Source organism: Pongo pygmaeus, chromosome 1 (genome assembly GCF_028885625.2).
Source record: "Pongo pygmaeus isolate AG05252 chromosome 1, NHGRI_mPonPyg2-v2.0_pri, whole genome shotgun sequence".
Taxonomy (NCBI): Eukaryota; Metazoa; Chordata; class Mammalia; order Primates; family Hominidae; genus Pongo; species Pongo pygmaeus.
In genome coordinates this window covers 13537316-13557863 of record NC_072373.2, presented here as the reverse complement: position 1 = coordinate 13557863, position 20548 = coordinate 13537316, and the positions used below count along the sequence as shown (strand labels likewise).

At 37.6% G+C, this 20548-nt stretch overlaps 1 protein-coding gene across 1 annotated transcript in view; it reads right to left on the bottom strand.

Moving 5' to 3' along the window:
• The window catches only part of LYST (lysosomal trafficking regulator), a 213551-nt gene that overhangs the window by 35792 nt on the left and 157211 nt on the right, over positions 1–20548 (bottom strand). The window contains exons 43-46 of the mRNA XM_054448938.2: positions 17818–17958; positions 14840–15057; positions 8475–8705; positions 2815–3004 (exon numbers count right to left, since the gene is read on the bottom strand). Of these exons, the coding sequence (XP_054304913.1) occupies positions 2815–3004; positions 8475–8705; positions 14840–15057; positions 17818–17958 (780 nt within the window). The remainder of the gene's footprint in view (positions 1–2814; positions 3005–8474; positions 8706–14839; positions 15058–17817; positions 17959–20548) is intronic.

Here is a 20548-nt window from a genome sequence, read left to right as displayed (position 1 = left end):
TGAGCCACTGCGCCCAGCCCTCTCTCTTTTTTACAACATAGTATGATGTTCTCTTGGCATAAAAATTTGGAAATTTTGACATCATTTCCCAGTACTATTAATTATCTATGCTTTGTTGTATGCTGAATATAGATAGATGCTGTAAATGGTACTACCCTTGAAACTTGCAATGTTTTAAGTTCCTAAAGGAGAGACAATGTGCTTTATTTATTCCAGTACCTAGCAGAATACCCAGCATGTAGATGAGTATAATAAATAAATATTTCTTGAATGAATCAACAGCATATTGAAAATGGGCAATTCACAGCTTTTTGTTTTGCTGAGTAAAATAAGAAATGTTGACAACATTTTGTAACAAAAGAATTGGAATATACTCACTAAATAGAAACGCCTCTAAATACAAGCTGCTAGGGAAAGGAACCACATATCATGAGTCTTGAGTCCTCTCAAAATCAACCACAATGCCTGGCATGCAGCAAGCGCTCCATAAACCAAGGTTTCTCATTCCAGTACCACAAGAGGCATCACCTTTTTTTTTTTTTCCTTTCAGAAAAAGAAACTTCTCCTTTACCTATTAGGACAGTATATCTTAAATAGAATCTACTAAAATTGAATCTAAAATTGATTTTCAGCATGTATAAGCTTGGACTCAAGCCCCAGAGATTCTGATGCAGTGTGTCTCTTGTGTTAACAAGTGACCTAACTTTCATCTGTAAGCTACAACATTGTTCAGTCAGTGCCTCTCTAGAACGTCTATGTGGACTGTTCCTTGCTGTGTCTAGTGTTGAGTGTATGTAGTAAACACTGACCTCTCCCAGACCCTAGGGTATTTACAGGCCAATAAGCATTTATTAAGCACTTAGAATGAACCAGGCACTATGCTAATCAGCCCCATACATGATTGTATTGAATCCTTACAGAAAATTACGCTGTGAGGTAAATTATCTTGTTATTCCTACTTTATAGATCAAAAGCCAGGATTTGCAAACCATGAAGTTAACTTCCCCCAAGGCCACATAGCTAGAAAGCAACAGGGCAAGGATGCAAAACTCAGGAACTGTGCCTGTCGAGGCCATGGAGGAAACTGTTCTATTAAACTACTGCTCTGGACATACCCAGGTTCTGACAAATTCCAAATACATTGTGTGAAGAAATTAAGTGTAATTTGAATGAACACAGCTATTCAGGACACACTAAGGGTTCATGACTGTACTGGCACAGATAAGATATGCTTAGAATATGTTTGACATGTTTAAGTCCCATGATGCTAAGTGATAATACCTGCTCTTTCTCTTTTGCTCAACAGAGAGAAACTTTACTGTACTGTAATTTTGTTGTTGTTGTTGTTTTTTGAGACAGAGTCTCACTCTGTCCCCCAGGCTGGAGTGCAGTGGCGCGATCTCGGCTCACTGCAAGCTCCGCCTCCCAGGTTCACGCCATTCTCCTGCCTCAGCCTCCCGAGTAGCTGGGACTACAGGCACCTGCCACCAGGCCCGGCTAATTTTTTTTGTATTTTTAGTAGAGACAGGGTTTCACCGTGTTAACCAGGATGGTCTCGATCTCCTGACTTTGTGATCCGCCCGCCTCAGCCTCCCAAAGTGCTGGGATTACAGGCTTGAGCCACCGTGCCCGGCCTACTGTACTCTAATTTTTTAAAGGTAAATAATTCACACATGTTGGTACTTTGGTATTATCTGTAAATTACTTGTAAATTGCCTCATAACTAAGTGTAACATACTAGTAAGAATAAACCATTGATACCAATGGTGATATCAATTGTGATACTGATATCACAATAATTATGATTAAACAGTTCTACCCTATCCTATTAACTCAATAAACATAGATAAAACGGTATGCATCCTCTCTTATTTCTAACAACTATAAAAACAATCATTCATTTCATGACAGAAATAAGAGTGAGCCTAAAAGAACTATGGCCCAGCTAGCATACCTAATTTCTTTAAGTGACTGATGTTTTCTCTGGGTGCTGGCACCTTTGTATTGCAGGTCGGGTAGAAGGCTATATATGGCCCCCAAGGAGCACAGTGCACAGAAGGTAATGGTAATTGCCAGCAGTGCTGGCTGCTAACAGGCATCTAGTCCACACACTGGCTTTTAGGCAAGTCTGCATATAACCTGATAGAAACGGATGAGTGCCCTAGGTCATTCATTTTGGTGCCCCACATCCATAGTAAGTAGGAAGAGTTCTTTTGTTTCTAGTGAAATGGCTAATTTGGAATGGCTGAGGGACTGCTCAAATGCAAAATGTCCCTAGTTTTCCGGTGTCTAGGTGACATTTAGAAACATGAAGAGGCCTCTACTGCACAGCACTTTCCCACATGTTGCTTTTAGTGAGTCAGCATGTGGGGAGTCAGAAAAGGATTGGTTTTCAGGAATACGTGTCTTTAAAACCTATTTTCAAGGCTATATCGACATCATTGTTGTGTTTGTTGCTTAAACCCATGACTATATCTTCTGAGGTGGTAGATTTGTTGGTCAAATACGTCTGTCTATTCTGGGGCTCAACAGCCTCAAAGTGTACATTTCTGTCAAATTGATAACATCTTCATTTTGTGAACATAACCATCTATTCTTGTCACCTTCAAGTTCCTCCTCTCATTTCAAATGGCACTGCATTTAACTCTCTGTTTTTTCATGTAGCATGTTTTCATTCCTACTCTGCACTAAATAACTACAAATTTGAGCTGAGTTTTTCTACCAAGGACTCAAAGTAGCAGCACAGATGAGCTAGAAATACTCAAATCTCATGAAAGATATATCCAGAATGATCTTCATCACATTTTATTTTACCTTGTTCCTTGCTATATGTCATCAGAAGACAGAAATTCCGTGACAAACCACAGATTGCTCTGGTGGGCAGAGCCTGGAGAGAGCCAAATCTTTCTCCGTGGGGCTGGCTGAAGCAGACCACAGGTACTGGAGCACTGGGGGAACCCACGTATTCCCCCCATTTCAAGCCTTTTATCCATGACAAAGGACTCTAAAAAGAAGAAAAATAAAAAGTATGGCTTTTTAAAAGGTGGTAAGTATAGAATTACTTCTAATTTAAGCTCTAAACAAAGTAAGAGAAAGTAACATGGATTATAAGCTCTGTAAGGGCAATAATTATTTTACGCATTTTTTTTACTTCCCCATGCTTAGCGTATAGAAATATTTGTCCCTTATTTGAGTTTTACTCTGTGGTTCTGGCCTAATTTGCATAAAAATATGTGGCTAATAATTCAAAATTCCTTGAAATTTGAGCAGAGAAAAAAAATTTAGTATATTTCTTATTTCTAGTTGAAATACCTAAAGTTGATACTTACTGGAGGACTGTAATTTGGTAGTATGACAAGCCATATGTACATATGGCAATAGAAATCAAGACCACATGTAGCACAGGAAACCTCACTCAGCTATGAGCTCCTTGAAGAGAGGGAACACCTCTGATTCATCTATGTGCCTGGAACATAGCAGGTTCTCATCTCAAATAGATATGTGATGAGTGAAAGGGAAAGTGTTTATCTATGGAACATATTGAGAGGATTAGAGAATCCTAGCCAGTACTAGAGAAGAAAAGAGATGAGAAAGAATTGTCAGTGAAAAATAAAAGGTAGAGCTTGAAGAACAATAGGATTTGGGGGAAGAAAGGTGAGTGAAGACTCGAGAGAGATACCCATTTGGCTGCCCATGAACAGTAATGAAAAGGTTTCCTCCACTTCAAGCAAAAACAATTATTAAAAAGTTTCAAAATCAGGAAGAAAAGACATGATGCCCTTTTAAAGAGTTTCCCCAAATAGTTCTATTCTTTTTGTTCTCCTTATGACTGTTTTATCCTCTGCTGAACTCTTCTTTTTTAATGGATTCCCTCCTTTTATACATTTAAGAGTTTAACCCGTTATTTTACTTTCAACTCTTCAGAGGAAATGCTACATAAAATAAAAATAATATATTAAGCAATTTGCAGTCATTTCTGTAAAAAACCTAATGATTTTTAGTGAAACTTGCTTATGTCATTTTCCAAATAAGTGAAAAAAAAGGCATCACTGACCTATATACTATCTTTTAAAAAAATCGTGCACTTTAGGAGCTCTAATAATTCTGTCAGACTATTTGGGGGACATGTTAAATGATGTCATAGTGGTCTAAAAAATGAGTATCTCTGGAAAAGCTTTAGAGCTTCAGGAATGCTCATGTGGGAACAGAGACGTTAGGGTCAGGCATTTTGAAAACAAGCTTCTAAAATTTTGTCTAACAGTGTTTTTTTGTGGCTCCCCTGTGGGATCCAAATCTATCAATATTAAAGTTGAGAAAGGCCGGGCGCGGTGGCTCAAGCCTGTAATCCCAGCACTTTGGGAGGCCGAGGTGGGCGGATCACAAAGTCAGGAAATCGAGACCATTCAGGTTAACATGGTGAAACCCTGTCTCTACTAAAAACACACAAAAAATTAGCTGGGCGTGATGGCGGGCGCCTGTAGTCCCAGCTACTGGGAAGGCTGAGGCAGGAGAATGGTATGAACCTGGGAGGCGGAGCTTGCAGTGAGCCGAGATCGCGCCACTGCACTCCAGTCTGGGCAACAAAGCGAGACTCTGTCTCAAAAACAACAACAACAACAACAACAACAACAAATAAAGCTGAGAAAAATGTGTGTGCTAAATTTTAGTTATAATTTATCATTCACAATTCCTTGCCAGGAATTCATATAAAAGGAACTTCCTTTTATATGAGTTGCAGAGTTTAAACTTCTAGTTTTTCAATGACACAGAAAGATACAATGGCAACTGTTTTATATCACAGTATATTTATTATCATTATTCTCCTTATTTTTTTTTTTACTTTAAGTTCTGGGATACATGTGCAGAACATGCAGGTTTGCTACACAGGTATACATGTGCCATGGTGGTTTGCTGCACCTATCAACCCATCATGTAGGTTTTGCCCTGATGCTCTCCCATCCCCACCAAATCCACCGTATGGCCCCAGGGTGTGTTTTTCCCCTCCCTGTGTCCACGTGTTCTCATTGTTCAACTCCCACTTATGAGTGAGAACAAGTGGTGTATGGTTTTCTGTTCTTGTGTTAGTTTGCTGAGGATGATGGCTTCCAGCTTCATGTCCTTGCAAATGACATGATCTCATTCTTTTTTATGGCTGCATAGTATTTCATGGTATATATTTTCTTTATCTAGTCTATCATTGATGGGCATTTGTGTTGGTTCCATGTCTTTGCTATAGTAAACAGTACTGCAATAAACATACATGTGCATGTGTCTTTAGAGCAGAATGATTTATATTCCTTTGAGTATATACCCAGTAATGGGATTGCTGAGTCAAATGGTACTTCTAGTTCTAGATCCTTGAGGAATCGCCACACTGTCTTCCACAAGGGTTGAACTAATTTACATTCCCACTAATGGTGTAAAAGCGTTCCTATTTCTCCACAGCCTCACCAGCATCTATTGTTCCTTGACTTTTTAATAATTGCCATTCTGATTGGTGTGAGATGGTATCTTCTTGTGGTTTGGATTTGCATTTCTCTAATGATCAGTGGTCTTGAGCTTTTTTTCAACAGTAACCAAAACAGCATGATACTGGTACCAACACAGACATATAGACCAGTGGAATAGAACAGAGACTTAAGAAATAACACCACACATCTACAACCATCTGATCTTCAACAAACCTGATAAGAACACGCAATGGGGAAAGGATTCCCTATTTAATAAGTGGTGCTGGGAAAACTGGCTAGCCATATGCAGAAAACTGAAACTGGACCCCTTCCTTACACCTTATACAAAAATTAACTCAAGATGAATTAAAGACAAATGTAAAATCCAAAACCATAAAAACCTTAGAAGAAAATCTAGGCAATACCATTCAGGACATAGGCATGGGCAAAGATTTCATGACGAAAAGGCCAAAAGCAATTGCAACAAGAGCCAAAATTGACAACTGGGATCTAATTAAAGAGCTTCTGCTTGTCAAAAGAGACTACCATCAGAGTGAACAAGCAACCTACAGAATGGGAGAAATTTTTGCAATCTACCCATCTGACAAAGGTCTAATATCCAGAATCTACAAGGAACTGGTACAAATTTACAAGAAAAAAACAAACGACCTCATGAAAAAGTGGACAAAGGATATGAACAGCCACTTCTCATAGAATATTTAAAGAGGAGTGCTTTATTGAAATGCTTTTTATACAGCTCTGATTGTTTTGAACTTCAATAGTGAAGTGAAGTTCACACAAGCATATCTGGGTCATCCAGATGACCCCCTTATAAATGAGTACTGTTGCTTGGTTTCAAGGCTTGTGTCTGCATTTTGTGTAGATGTCAAGTGAAGGCCCACGGAGTCAAGAAGCAGTATGGTGTCGAAGGTTTCACCATGGTTCAAATAAAGAAAAGCAGTGGCATAAATGTCATTACACATCACACAGAAATGCAGCAAACCAAACCTTAAAGAATTTGCATCAGAGAAGACATTAATTTAAAAAATAGTGAGTCTCTATTATATGCCCAGGACCTTCCTAGGAACTGGGGACACAGTAATGAACAAGACAGACAAAGTCCTTGTGTTTATGGAGTTACATTCTATTTGGGATGGGAGTACAGACAAATAAATAAACAAATACTTATACAATATGTCAGGTGATGGAAGTGCTATACACCAAAACAAAGAAGGGGAAGGGATCTGAGGATGACGGAACAGCTGTTTTAGACATAATTAGACTTAGATATAATCAGGGCTTATGGAAAGCATTTAAATGGGGGTCAGGGAAGACTCTGAGGAAGAGATGTCTGAGCAGAGACTTGAATGAGATGAGGGAGCAAACTGGGGATATATCTGGGGAGTGGTTATTCCAGATGGAGGAAAGAGTCATCACAAAGGTCCTGAGGTGGGAATGAAGCAGGTTGGTACCATGTTCCCATTGCGAGCAGACATACTGCTCAGATACAACTTTAACAGCTAACGAGCAGCAAGTATAGTAGTAAATTAAATGGCATTTATTAATTTTCAGGGATGTATTGTAAAATTGTGTTGACATGTTAAAGTGACAGATTGGGCTGGGTGTGGTGGCTCACATCTGTAATCCCAGCACTTTGGGAGGCTGAGGCGGGCAGATCATGAGGCCAGGAGTTCCAGACCAGCCTGGCCAATATGGTGAAACCCCGTCTCTACTAAAAATACAAAAAATTAGCTGGGTGTGGTGGCAGGCACCTGTAATCCCAGCTACTCGGGAGGCTGAGGCAGGAGAACTGTTTGAACCCGGGAGGCGGAGGTTGCAGTGAGCCGAGATTGTGCCACTGCACTCCAGCCTGGGTGACAGAGCGAGACTCATCTCAATCAATCAATCTATCAAGTGACAGACTGTAGTTAAAAATAGTGACCCTGGTAATTACAGTGACTAAAGTGATTTGTGAAGCTTCAAAAACAGAAAACAAAAAATATAGTTTTCTATTATGAAACTCAACGCTTGTAATTTAGTTTTAGCAAAACAACACTGTCTACCATATTAATGCTTTAAAATTGAATTTCACTGGTGGAATAAGTTTTGTTTGTATTTAACATGAACATTTAACATATGTGAGCTATGAGCGCAAATAATTTATATCCAGTGTTCTGTCTTATATAAAGTAATATTACAAGGAATAATAGTCAAAACAAGGTGTAGGTGTGTAAAAACCTTTTCCTCTTAAAATAGGTCACGGATTACTGCACTTTGAGATACACTGAGTTATTTCATCTTTAAGGTCCTTTACAACGTCTTTCCCTTACCTTTTCATTTTCTGTGATTTCCTTCTGCAAACCCTTATAGTGCTTACAATTTACATTCCACTATCTTATGCTGTTTTCATAACGAAGAATTTAGTTGAAGATTAAGATCCACTTTAGCTTTAAGGCTTGCTTGTTTGATTTTTCTATTTTGAAGTAAAAATTATACCTACTTCCTATTTTTGGAGGCATACGTTTTATCATTACAACCTGGGGAGGCCAAAGACATATGTAAAGTTCCCTCAAGTATAAACCAAAACATCCGCATCACTGGTCAATCCTTTTGACTGTAGATGGTAACCAAGACCATGGTATGTGTGTGTACACTGGCACACCAATGCTCAAACTATTCTCTAGTCCTTCTCTTCTTGCTTGAAAAATCCTATTATGTCACTGCCCTGCGAGGCTTCCCCTGGGAATAACAATTCTCTCTGCTCCCTGAGAGAGGTTACTGTCTGAAACGATGAATTCTTTTTTCCTCTGAGCTCTCCAAAGCACTCTCTCATATCGCTAACACAGCATTTACCTTGCACAGGATTCTGCTTTCGCTGCTGTACCTGTCTTGCACTGACTGGCACACGGCTTTAGGCCAGGACCATGCTATTCATTACTGGGTCCCTGGCACCTGGGAGAGTGCCTGGCATCACAAGAGTCTAATCAGGTTTTGCTGCATTCGATTGAAATCCAAATGACATACCGGATAGGTGATTTCTTTGACCTGTTCTCGGGTCTCCCTGAAAGCAAACTGCACTAGCAACCCCACAGCAGCTGGAAGCTCTCCTTCAATATTGAGCTTGGCTCCAGGTCTGCTCACATGGGCCGTGTGGAACAGCTGACGGGGAGTCTGCCCGTAGGTTTTTATCATGGTTTCTAGCGCTCGTCTCTGAACTGGATCTTCAACTGCAGAGACATCCATTCCAAAATATGTCTGCAGAGTGAAAGAGTAAAGGAACAAGACATATGTAGTAAAAAGAAAGACTTGACAATAATGTAATACCAAAGGGAAAACAACACCTTGTTTTATATTCTAGGTTATGGAAAAAATGCTTTTGTTCAGGTTAACAATCACTCATGGTCTCACTGAGATGAGAAGTATCAATGTTTCTGAATAGGTGAACAAAAACAATGTATCTTGACTGATGGTTATAATTAGTTATGTTTATAAAATTAGCTTTTGATTTAAAATCTGAGAATATCATATACGACCTGATACTAAATTATTGAAGAAGTTGCTTATCCAAAGCAATATATAGGAAAAGGCAAAAATAAAGTTAAAATACAATGCTGGTAGATAGTTAAAGAGAGCATTATTTAGGTTCTAATCAATGTTGTGGATAAAACCAAAAGAGCAGCAATGAAAATTCAAAGCTCTTAAATGTAAAGGGTATTATTGTACTAATAAACTTATTGCACTAAGAAGCATATTTTTTCTTAGTGTCATTATCCCGTAGAGTCAGATGGAGAGCAAATGCACATTTACTTCTTTATTTCTAAAGCCGGCGATCAGTGATTGAGTACAGGTCAGCCATATTTTGTACATATCCACTTAGATGGCTTAGCTTTTAGTATAATATTTAATCAGTCATAGTGGCTTTCATTACATATCTAGACATAACATTTCTATAAATGCCAAAATAAAATTCCAAAGATATTTCAGAAGTTAAGTCATCTTAAACTCCATTCTCCTCACCACAACTCCCAGCACCAGCAATCAAATGCTTTTTTTAAAAAAACCTTTAGGTTCAGCAGTACATGTGCAGGTTTGTTATTTGGGTAAACTTGAGTCACAGGGGTTTGTTGTACAGATGATTTCATCACCCAGGTACTAAGCCTAGTACCCAGTAGTTATTTTTTCTGATCCTCTCCCTCCTCCTATCCCTCACCCTAAAATAGGCACCAGTGTCTGTTGTTCCCCTCTTTGTGTCCATGAGTTCTCATCATTTAGCTTCCACTTACAACTGAGAACATGTGGTATTTGGTTTTCTGTTCCTGCATTAGTTTGCTAAGGGTAATGGCCTCCAGCTCCATACACGTTCCAACAAATGACATGATCTTGTTCTTTTTTATGGCTGCAAAGTATTCCATGGTGTATATATAACATATTTTCTTTATCCAATCTGTCATTGATGGCCATTTAGGTTGACTCCATGTCTTTGCTATTGTGACTAGTGCTGCAATGAACATTCATGTACATGTGTCTTTACGGTAGAATGATTTATATTCTTTTGGGTATATACCTAGTAAAGGGATTGCTGGGTAGAATAGTAGTTCTGTTTCTAGCTCTCTGAGGAATCACCACACTGCTTTCCACAGTGATTGAACTAATTTACATTCCCTCCAACAGTGTATAAGTGTTCCCTTTTCTCCACAACCTCACCAGCATCTGTTATTTTTTGACTTTTTAGTAATAACCATTCTGACTGGTGTGAGATGGCATCTCACTGTGGTTTTGATTTGCATTTTTCTATTGATCAGTGATATTGAGCTTTTTTTCATATGCTTGCTGGTCACACATATGTCTTCTTTTGAAATGTGTCTGTTTATGTCCTTCGCCCGCTTTTTAATGAGGCTGTTTTTTTCTTATACATTTGTTTAAGTTCCTTATAGATGCCGGATATTAGACCTTTGTCAGATGAACAGTTTGCAAATATTTTCTCCCATTCCGTAGGTTGTCTGTTTACTCTACTGATAGTTTCTTTTTTTCTGTGCAGAAGCTCTTAAGTTAGATCCCACTTGTCAATTTTTGCTCTTTTTGCGAATACTTTTTATAAACACTTACCTAAGCAAGGCCATTTGCAATGGCTACTTAATGTACTCAAAAAATCAAATAAGGATTGATACACTCCTGTAGCTAGAACTGTTTTAATATTTATTTTAAAATAGTGCTTTTCAACATTCTGTGGTATTCGTTTCTAAGTGAACCCCATGTATTAGTGAATGGTCATTAAGGTCAACAGGCATCTCTACATGCCTTTTTAAAAAGTTAACATTTATTTGTACTTAACTGTGTTGGCAGACATTATCCTACATGAATTTCCTTCCTCATTTACGAGGTTGGTTTTATTATTCACATTTTACAAGTTTGTACATTTTGGTACAGAGAGGTCAAGATATTTGCCCTAAGGTCACACAACAAGTGGCAGAGTCACAGCGTGAGGATCTGAACTCAATCCTTAATTCAGACTCTCTGCACTTACTTGCCATACTTTGTTTTTCCCCATTAAATAAGTTTTATTAAACTCTTAACGATGGCATACACTTTATCCTTCTAAAAGTTACTAAAGTCCCAAAGAATTCGTGAAAAAAAATTCCAGTCAGATGAGAATTACCATGTATATTTCAGTCTTCAGATACTTTAAAAAAAAAAAAAAAATTGAGACAGGGTCTTGCTCTGTCACCCAGGCTGGAATGCAGTGGCATGATCATGGCTCACTGCAGACTTGAACTCCTGGGTTCAAGTGATCCTTCTGCCTCAGCCTTTTGAGTAGCTGAGATTATAGGAGTGTGCCACCATGCCCAGCTAATTTTTAAATTTTTTGTAGAGACAAGTTCTCACTATGTTGCTCAGGCTGGTCTCAAACTCCTGGCCTCAAGCAATCCTCCTGCCTCAGTCTCCCAGAGCATTTGGGTTAGAGGCATTAGCCACTGTGCCTGGCCCAGAGATAATTTTAATGTAAATTTTATATAAGAATAACTGAAAAGATGGTTCAGGATTATAAATAAAAAGGGTATAATGAAGTTAATGTTAAGATTCCTGATTGCTCTTTTTATTTTATTTTTTTATACAGGGTCTCACTCTGTCACCCAGGCTGGAGTGAAGTGGCATTATCTTGGCTCACTGCAACCTCCACCACCCAGGTTCAAGCAATTCTCCTCCCTCAGTCTCCCGAGTAGCTGGGATTACAAGCACGAGCCACTACCGCCCAGCTAATTTTTGTATTTTTAGTAGAGACAGGGTTTTGCCATGTTGGCCAGGCTGGTCTTGAACTCCTGACCTCAAATGATCCACACGCCTCAGCCTCCCAAAGTGTGGGATTACGGGCATGAGCCACCATGCCTGGCCTCCTAATTGCTTTTAAAGTTGCATTTTAGAATCAAATGAAGCTCAAAAATCAGACCTGAAGCCTTGCATTTATTTTATACTTGATGGAGTTTAGGACACACAACCCCAAAATATGGTACCCTGGCATACTGAAGGAATCTGAGGAACAGCATGTGCAGGAAGGACTTTTTGGCCTTCCCCTAAAGCAGGTCATAAGATTCTCACTTAGGAGTTACCCTCCCTATACCTGTAGTAAAGAAACACCCTCATTTCAGAAGACAAAGGGACACAAAGGAATCTGAACAAACAGGTCCTGCTATTCCCCTGGTTAATTACACTTAGCTCCTTCTCCTTTGTCCTTCTCCTTCTCCTTTTTCTTCATGACATTCCATTCTTCATCAAACCAGGCATAAAAAACATTCAGGTTTAACTACTTGGGGTCTTATTTCCATGTGAAGCCTCCCGTGCCACATAAAACTTGCATTAAATAAATTTATATGCTTTGCTCTTGTTAATCTGGGTTTTTGTTTTTCATTGTTTTTTGTTATTTTGCAGAGGCTTCAACCAGTGAACCTGAGGAAAAGAAGGTATTTTTCCTCCCTTACATATGGATATTATATGTAAAGTTGTTATTCACCAATCAAACTACATTATTCTCCTTTTTTAGAATGAACTTTTCCATAGCATTTATCTTCTATTAGAATAATCATGAAGCCTGTCTTATTCTCTTTTCTAGATTATAACTCTCTCAAGAAATTTAATTTTACATTATTCAGATGTAGTCAAAATAATTATGGAACAAAATAAACTAATGAGCTTTTTATTTTAAAGCTACTTTTGGGGAATGGACTACTGGCCTAAATAAGCTCAGATATGGAGTGGTCTACTGTAGGTTCTGTGTGTGCATTTTACCTGTATTTGTTATAAACTCTTGTAGATTTGTTACAATCGACACAGAAAATTAGTTAGTGGGGAGGTCCTCCAGATATTTCCTTTTGAAAGGAAGTATCTTTCTTTTCAGAATCTGCTTTTTCACCTCCCACTCCTCGAGGGATTTCCTTTCAGCGGCCTCATTTGGATTCTACTACTACATCCAGACAGGCCCATCTACCCTGGAAAGTTGCCTTTCCTCCTAACCCCCTTCACCCTATTTGAGCCTTATTTACTTTTGCATCCCCAGAGCCTAGCAAAATAAATGCTTCCTGAAGAGGTAAGTTTTTTTTTTTTCTAAAGTTAGTCTATCCAACAACCTCAAAAAGTATACTTGAAAATGCAGACCAAGCATGGTGGCTCACGCCTGTAATCCCAGCACTTTGGGAGGCTGAGGTGGTGGATCACGAGGTCAGGAGTTTGAGACCAGCCTGGCCAAGATGGTGAAACCCTGTCTCACTAAAAATACAAAAATTAGCCAGGCACGGTGGCAGGCACCTATAATCCCAACTACTTGGGAGGCTGAGGCAGGAGAATTGCTTGAACCTGGGAGGCGGAGGTTGCAGTGAGCTGAGATCATGCCACTGCACTCTAGCCTGGGCGACACAGCAAGACTCCATCTCAAAAATAAATAAATAAATAAAAAGTAAAAATGTAACAATTCTACTTCTAGGAATTTATCTTAAGGAAGTAAAGATGTACATAAAAATAACCACAGAAATATTAATTTTAATAGCAAACAAATCCTAACTAAATATCCAACAATAGAAGACTGCTAAATAAATTATTCTACAGCTACACTTGAGAATATAGGTTGAGTATCCCTTATACTAACATTTGGAACCAGAATTGTTTTGGATTTCTGGGTTTTTTTGGCAGGGGGATTTTGGAATATTAGCATTATTTACTTAGCAGTTCGGTATTCTTAATCCAAAAATGTGAACTCTGATATGGTCCAATGAGCATTTCTTTTGATTATCATGTTGGCACTCAAAAAGTTTCTGATTTTGAAGCATTTTGAATTTTGGATTTTTGGATTAAGAATGCTCTACCTATAGTAAGTAGCCATTAAAAATAATGTAGAATGATGCCTAATGATTTGAATAAATTTAAGATTATCTTATTTAGGGAGAAGAAAAGGTTACCAAATAGCATTATTATCATTATTATATAAATGGAATGATATGTATAGAAAGAAGTCTAAAGGTGCTTTCACTATTTATTTCTGGACGGTGATATTAAAGTGGACTTTAAAATTTCTCCCTGTTGCTAGTCTGTATTTTATACATTTTTCTAACAAAGTACAAGTACTTTTTCTGTAATAAGAAAACACGGTGCCATTTTAATGTAGAACATGTATGTAGGACAGTGTGCAGAAAAGAGTTAACATAGCAAGATTGACTGCTATCTCTGGAAAGGCCTGCTTGCAAAGTTGGCCCTTGGCTGTTGTCTGGGAACTTGGATTTCAGGAGAGGTCCTATCATTCCCTAACTGATAAGAGTGGCTTACTGTGCCTAAACTGTACAAACAACGCAGTTTATACAGAACACCTGCTTTCCTTCTGAGAGGCTGGAATTTCAGTATGTGCGAGGCAGAGGGTGCCTACGTTGCCAATCTCAATAAAAGTCTTGCACACTGAGTCTCTAATGAGATCCCCTGGCAGACAACATTTCACATGTGTCATTATGACTCGTTGCTGGAGGAGGCTGAGTATGCTTTTTGTGCTTTACCATGGGTAGATTCTTGGATGTTTGTGCCTGCTTTCTCCCAGACTTTGCCCCATGCTGATTCTACTTTGTATCATTTACTGTAATAAACCTGAGCTGGAAGGATGACTATATGCTGAATCCTCAAGTCCACCTAGTGAATCATCAAACCTGGGGATTGTTTTGGGGCACCTCTGAAAAAGATAGTATCTTGTTTTTAAAGGGAGGAAATATAAAACCTGAAAAATCTTAGGTGACACTTTAATGCTACTACCAATTCTCTTTGATAACTTGGGTGTTTTAAAGGAACAGCCGAACAACTAACCTTAAAATATTCAGGTTCTATCTTATATAAATACAGATTGTTTTAAAAAAGTCACTTACAGCAGGATGAAAAACATTGATTGCTTGAACAGAAGCCTTCCCCTTTTGCTTATACCCAAACACCAAGTCAATCCACTGACAGATGTTCTGCGACACGTAGTCAGACTCTAGAGCCTGCCGATGGATGAGGATAAAAAGACGAGGATCATTACGTGCCCAAGGGGGAAGGTTGACGTGATTAACCCGTTCACCATTCTGACGCACACCAAAATCAAAACCTAAAAGAGAAGATTAATATTAATATTTAACTCCCCCAAAGCAGGTTTCATTCAGCCACAGAGCAGGTCTTAAGAGTTCACAAAAATGGCTGTTTGTGTGCTACAACCAAAAAAGGGAATAGCAAGGAGGATTTACATTTTAAATAAGAAACACCACTGCTCATCCACTTATTTACCTACTAATAGGGCTATGTGAGCTAATGTTATCATAATTAAAATTGAGATATTTCAACTTTATCCTTCTACCACTTTATAACACATTGAAGAAAAGGAGAAAACCATTGCCTACTAATTCCAATATTCTCACTATTCACATATTCAAGGGCTTTAAGTACTTAAATACCTATTCAATTGTAAACCTGATTAGAATCAAACTAAGGCTTTGTAGAAGCATTTCTAAACTATTGGTTTTAACATTTTAATAAATTTAAGATTATATTTAGTAAATATTAGTATTCTATAGTTTAAAAACTCAACTAATATAAAGTATACACATTCTTAGAATGAATTGCCATAGTCTATTAATTTTATAAGTCTATAGGTCTGTTCTGACTTCCTTTCTATTAAGTATTCCTGTAGATAACAAAATTATCCCAACACAGGAAATAAGAGGGTTCTTCTGTGATGTAAATGAGCTAATATCTAATTGTCTCATCAGTATAAACAAAAATCTCAGAAGTGTTTATTTAAAAAAATTATCCTAAAGGAAATGTTACCTTTAAATAGAAATGGCATTTTGTGCTACATTTTCTAGTTTGCTGAACACCATAATAAAAATTAAAAATGACCTTTTAAAAGCTGATTAAGTTCCATGTAAAATTAAGTTGCTGTCTGTCTACTTTTTAATCTTGTAAAAACAGTTAGAAGGATCTTCACCAAAATACTTGGGAAGTATTTTGAAATGACATGATATGGAATATAAATCAAGGGTTTATATAAATTCACATGGGATGCGGATGTGAGCATCTCAGAAAGCTCAGCAGTCATCGTACAGAGCAGCTGAATGGTTGATTTAGGATGGACTGGCTGAGCACCTGCAGAACTCCATGTGTGTGGCTTCAGGAGCAGCAGCAGCAGGAATTTATTTATTTAACAGTGAATGAGGCATCTGGGAATGGGCTGGGAATGGGCTGGGGATGGGGTGCGTAAGGGCATTTGTACAAACTCAATCTTTCCCAACTTTCAGGTGTTCTGAGGGAACATCTGACTCCTGACCCAAAGCAGACAACTGACATACGAGAGTCCCAGAGGAACACTGATAGGAAATGATATGATATACGCTGTAAAAAATTGTATTTTCCAAAAATGGCTATAACAGCCTTTCCTGTCTTGCATGCCCTTCCAGAATCTTGCTACTCTCCATCACAAGGCAAAGTCTATCTTCCTTTCTTTTGAATCCGGGAAGACACTTGTGGCTGCCTCAATGAATAGGAAGAATACAGTGGATGTGATGCTGCGTGGCTGCTAAGAACAGGCTGGAAAAGGCCATGCAGCCTCTGTTCGTCTCCCTCTTGGAACACTTGTCTTTGGAACCCCTGAGTTGCCAAGTAGGACATCCAGGGCTGCCGTGCTGTGGGGAAACCTAAAACTAGCCCACACAGAGAGACCACATGAAAAAGCACTGACACTGCATGAAGAGAGGGTGATGTGCTCCAGCTGCCTAAGGCTTCATCCCCTGCCTGTTCCAGCTCCAGAAAACCTGAAGGCAACAGCATGAGATACCCTGAGCTAAAACCACCTAGCTGAGCTGTTTCTGAACTTCTGATCTATTTTTTATTTCTGACCAATAAAAAATAATTTTATTATCTGTGATTGATAATAAATTTATTATTGTTTCAAGCCACTACGTGTTGAGATTATTTGTTATACAGCCATAGATAGCTAGAACATACATAGAAGAGACCATGGACAGAGAAAACAAGGCGTAGATTTAAAAAGGAGTCCTAAATGAAAAGCTTCAAGGCAGATGCCCCAAATTGCAGGTGCTGATGTTTGACTGAGGCATTTCTCACTTGAGCAACACTATGAAATAAGCTCCAGGGTGGCACGAATCTACTGATGATTCAATAATCAATCAAACAACCTCAGAGACACAGATACTATACAACAAAATTCCAACGTAATTTGCCCAACACCAACTTCTTAAAACTGTTTCATATGCTCTTAAGGATCACATAAAATTATAGAATTAAGTAATGTAAGGAAATGACCCAAAGATACCCCATAAAGGGTTAGCTGCTCTTCTATTTAAGAATAGCTAAGGTTGGCAGCCAAGACTGTTGGTTGGCATCATAGAAAATTTGATTTTATACTTCAGTATTCCTTTTGGTTATTAGATAATTCTGGGCAGAGTATTGTATTTTTATTTTGGTCATTCCTCATAAAATAATTGAGATTTCAGTTAATTTACATTTTGCTTTCAACAAAGTCATACCTCTTATTTTTAAAGTAATTAGCACATTATAACTTTTGTATTCAGAAAAAAGAATAAAGCAATTTCTATAATAAAATTAAAATACATATTTACAAATAATTTTAATAGTTAAAAGTTACAGTTTTTCAAACATATTTAGTCCTATAAAATACTTAAAATCCTCAAGCTTATTTGAAAATAGAATTATATACTTAATAAAAAACATTTTCTCTTATTTGGGGACTCAAAACTTTTTGGGACTTAAAAAAGCTATTTTCATTTTTGGAAAATTACAAAATAACCACAAGCCCTCAGAAATATAAATTAGAAATGATTTATTGCTATACCTTCACGGTTAACTAGGAACTCTGGAAGATAGAAAAACTCTGGGATAAGTTCTTTCACGTCAGTCATAGATTCAAAAGATGAGAGTCGCCAAGTTGTATTCGTAGAATGAAAAGTTCTGTCTGGAATATCAAAACTTTGATCTATAAAAAAATACAAATAATACGATTAAGACACAAAGACCTAATTCTATTTGAGGCCTATCATAATTAATTTACTTTTGCTACTTCAAAAAGACTAAAATAATGCTCATTTTGTTTGCCCATAGTTTAAAAGAAGTTATTCATGTTCTTGAAAATAAATATTTCTATAAACTTGAGATCATGTTACATTTTTCATCTATATTGTGTTTTTGTAATACATATTAGATTAGTTTATATCATTTATTTGTTTAATTATCATCTATCTATCAAAGTAGAATTAAAGTTCCACAAAAACAGGGCCCTGGGATATCACCCACACCTTGCACATAATGGGTACTCAATAATGGTTTATTTATTGAATGAATGAATAACGAAGAAGGAAAATTTAAGTTCAAGTAGGCAAACAGTTTTTTCCCCATCAGGAAGCATGATTCCTTCACTTTGAATTGTTAAGACTACTTTTTCTCCTTTCTTTTCTTGTTTCATTTTTTTGGTGGGGGATGCAGGGGGGCGTACGTTACGGTGCATTGTTTTTTGGTGTTCTAACTCTGAGCTAAAGAATTGAGTAAAATTTCCTATGAATGAAAATAAAACTAAGCATAGTCACTCTTTTGTTCATTTTTTTTCCAGGGTAGACTATTAATAATAAAGAATTAAGTTTGGACTCTCTTTTCTGCCAACAATGATCAGACTTTCTAGCCATAGGGAAAGGCCTAGAATATTAAATGATATCCAAAAGCTGGCCCCTGAAAACAGCAGCAGTTTACATGTTTCTTAGGAACCATATTGCATCATCTAAAACTCCTCTGAACTTGCTGAAATTTGAACACATCTTTTCATTTGGAGACTGCCACAAACACATCGCAGCCTCAGGTTTCTTCTCCCAGCCTTAGTTGCTCTGCTGAGCAACATCTTCTGTCACTTGTATTACTTTCTCATCTATTCTGTTGAGTCAATTGGCATTGGCTAGCCACTAAAAAAAATCTGGGAAGAAATAAGGTTTAGAAACATTTACTTTTTCTCAGAAAGTAAAGAGGGCCATTTAAAGAAATACCTACTAACTTAGTAGAAAAAGTTATCAATCAAAATGGTATTCAGAAATATTAAGGTAATTCTCAAAAACAAAAAAACTAAACAGAAAAATTAAGGTAATTTTGTAAGGCTATGGTGAGGTCAAAGTATCTAGAGCTAAGACTAAGGAAATACGGAACAAGAGAAGCACATTGGGTAGGTTCTGTTCAGATTTTAAGATTCTCTGTATTTTCCTACATTTTATTAAACAGTGTACTACAAATTCCCATTGTCTAGAATATGCATATATTAAACCTGTGGTTCTCAACCAGTAGCACTTTTGCCCTCCAGGGGTTATTTGGCAATGTCTAGTAACATTTTTGATTCTCACAACTGGGGGGATGGGGTGTGGGTGGTGGTGGTACCACTGGCACTAGTAGGGAGAGAACAGGGATACTGCTAAATGTCCTACAATGCACAGGGCAGCTCCCATGACAAATGAATTATGCAGCTCGAAATGACTACAGTGCCAAGGTACAGAATCCCTGTATTAAACCAAAGCCAAGAAATAAATTCAAAAGCCAACAGATATCACTTGAAACTAATGAGATGAAAGTGAATGGAGACTGAGGTAGTCCTAGGTTTTAAATAAAATATATTCATAAATATATAATGAAGAAAACATAATATATGAATACATTCATAATAGTAACATGAATAAAAATATTGATAAATTTTAGTTGATTGGTAGTTTTATATTAATGGATTCCTGGGCTACATTAAATGAAATGTAGTCTTGGATGGAGGGAGGTAATAGTTCTGTTAAACACTGTAGGGGCCCAAACCACATCTGAAATATTCTTTTTTATTTTGACTGCCTTTTTCTTTTCGTCAAGAGCATTCACAAATCAGAACATGTCCAGAAAGATCTTCAGAATAGTGACAGGCTTGGAAACCACAGCAAACAAGGATGGCTTAAATATTGGTTTTAAAAACTCTTTATTTACTACAAAACTGTCCTATTTATTTTTTGGTATTCCTTGCAGCAGCTGGGATAGGACCATGCATCCAGGAGGCCCTCAATCTGCTGTCAAATTAACCAAGGATAATTAGCTAGGGGAAAAACAAAGAGAGAGAAAGGGGACAGGCCAACAGTTTCCAAATATTTGAACAGCTGTCATAGAGAACATTTGTTCTGTTTACTTACAGAGAGACAAACATAGGAAAGCCCCTTTTATAGACCAATAAGAGTGAATACAAATTCATTCCTCCAATAGGTTGTACATGAGTAGAAAGCAAGAAGTAGTTCAAGAATGGTTGAGTAAAAGAATGGATAATGATTCCTCAAAGTATTCTGGATTCCATGAGAAACAGCTATAGGACTAATATCACAGTTCTCATTAGAAACTACAGGTGAGTGTGTCCCAATCTGCATAAAAATACAAATTCACTCCTATCTAAGTCATGTTCAGGCCTCCAGTCTGTCACTTAAAATGCTGAGGTAGAAGATTATTAACTAGAAAGCTACCACAGTGAAGTTGCCGGTGTGCCTCTTTTATTAACTAGTTATAATAAACCT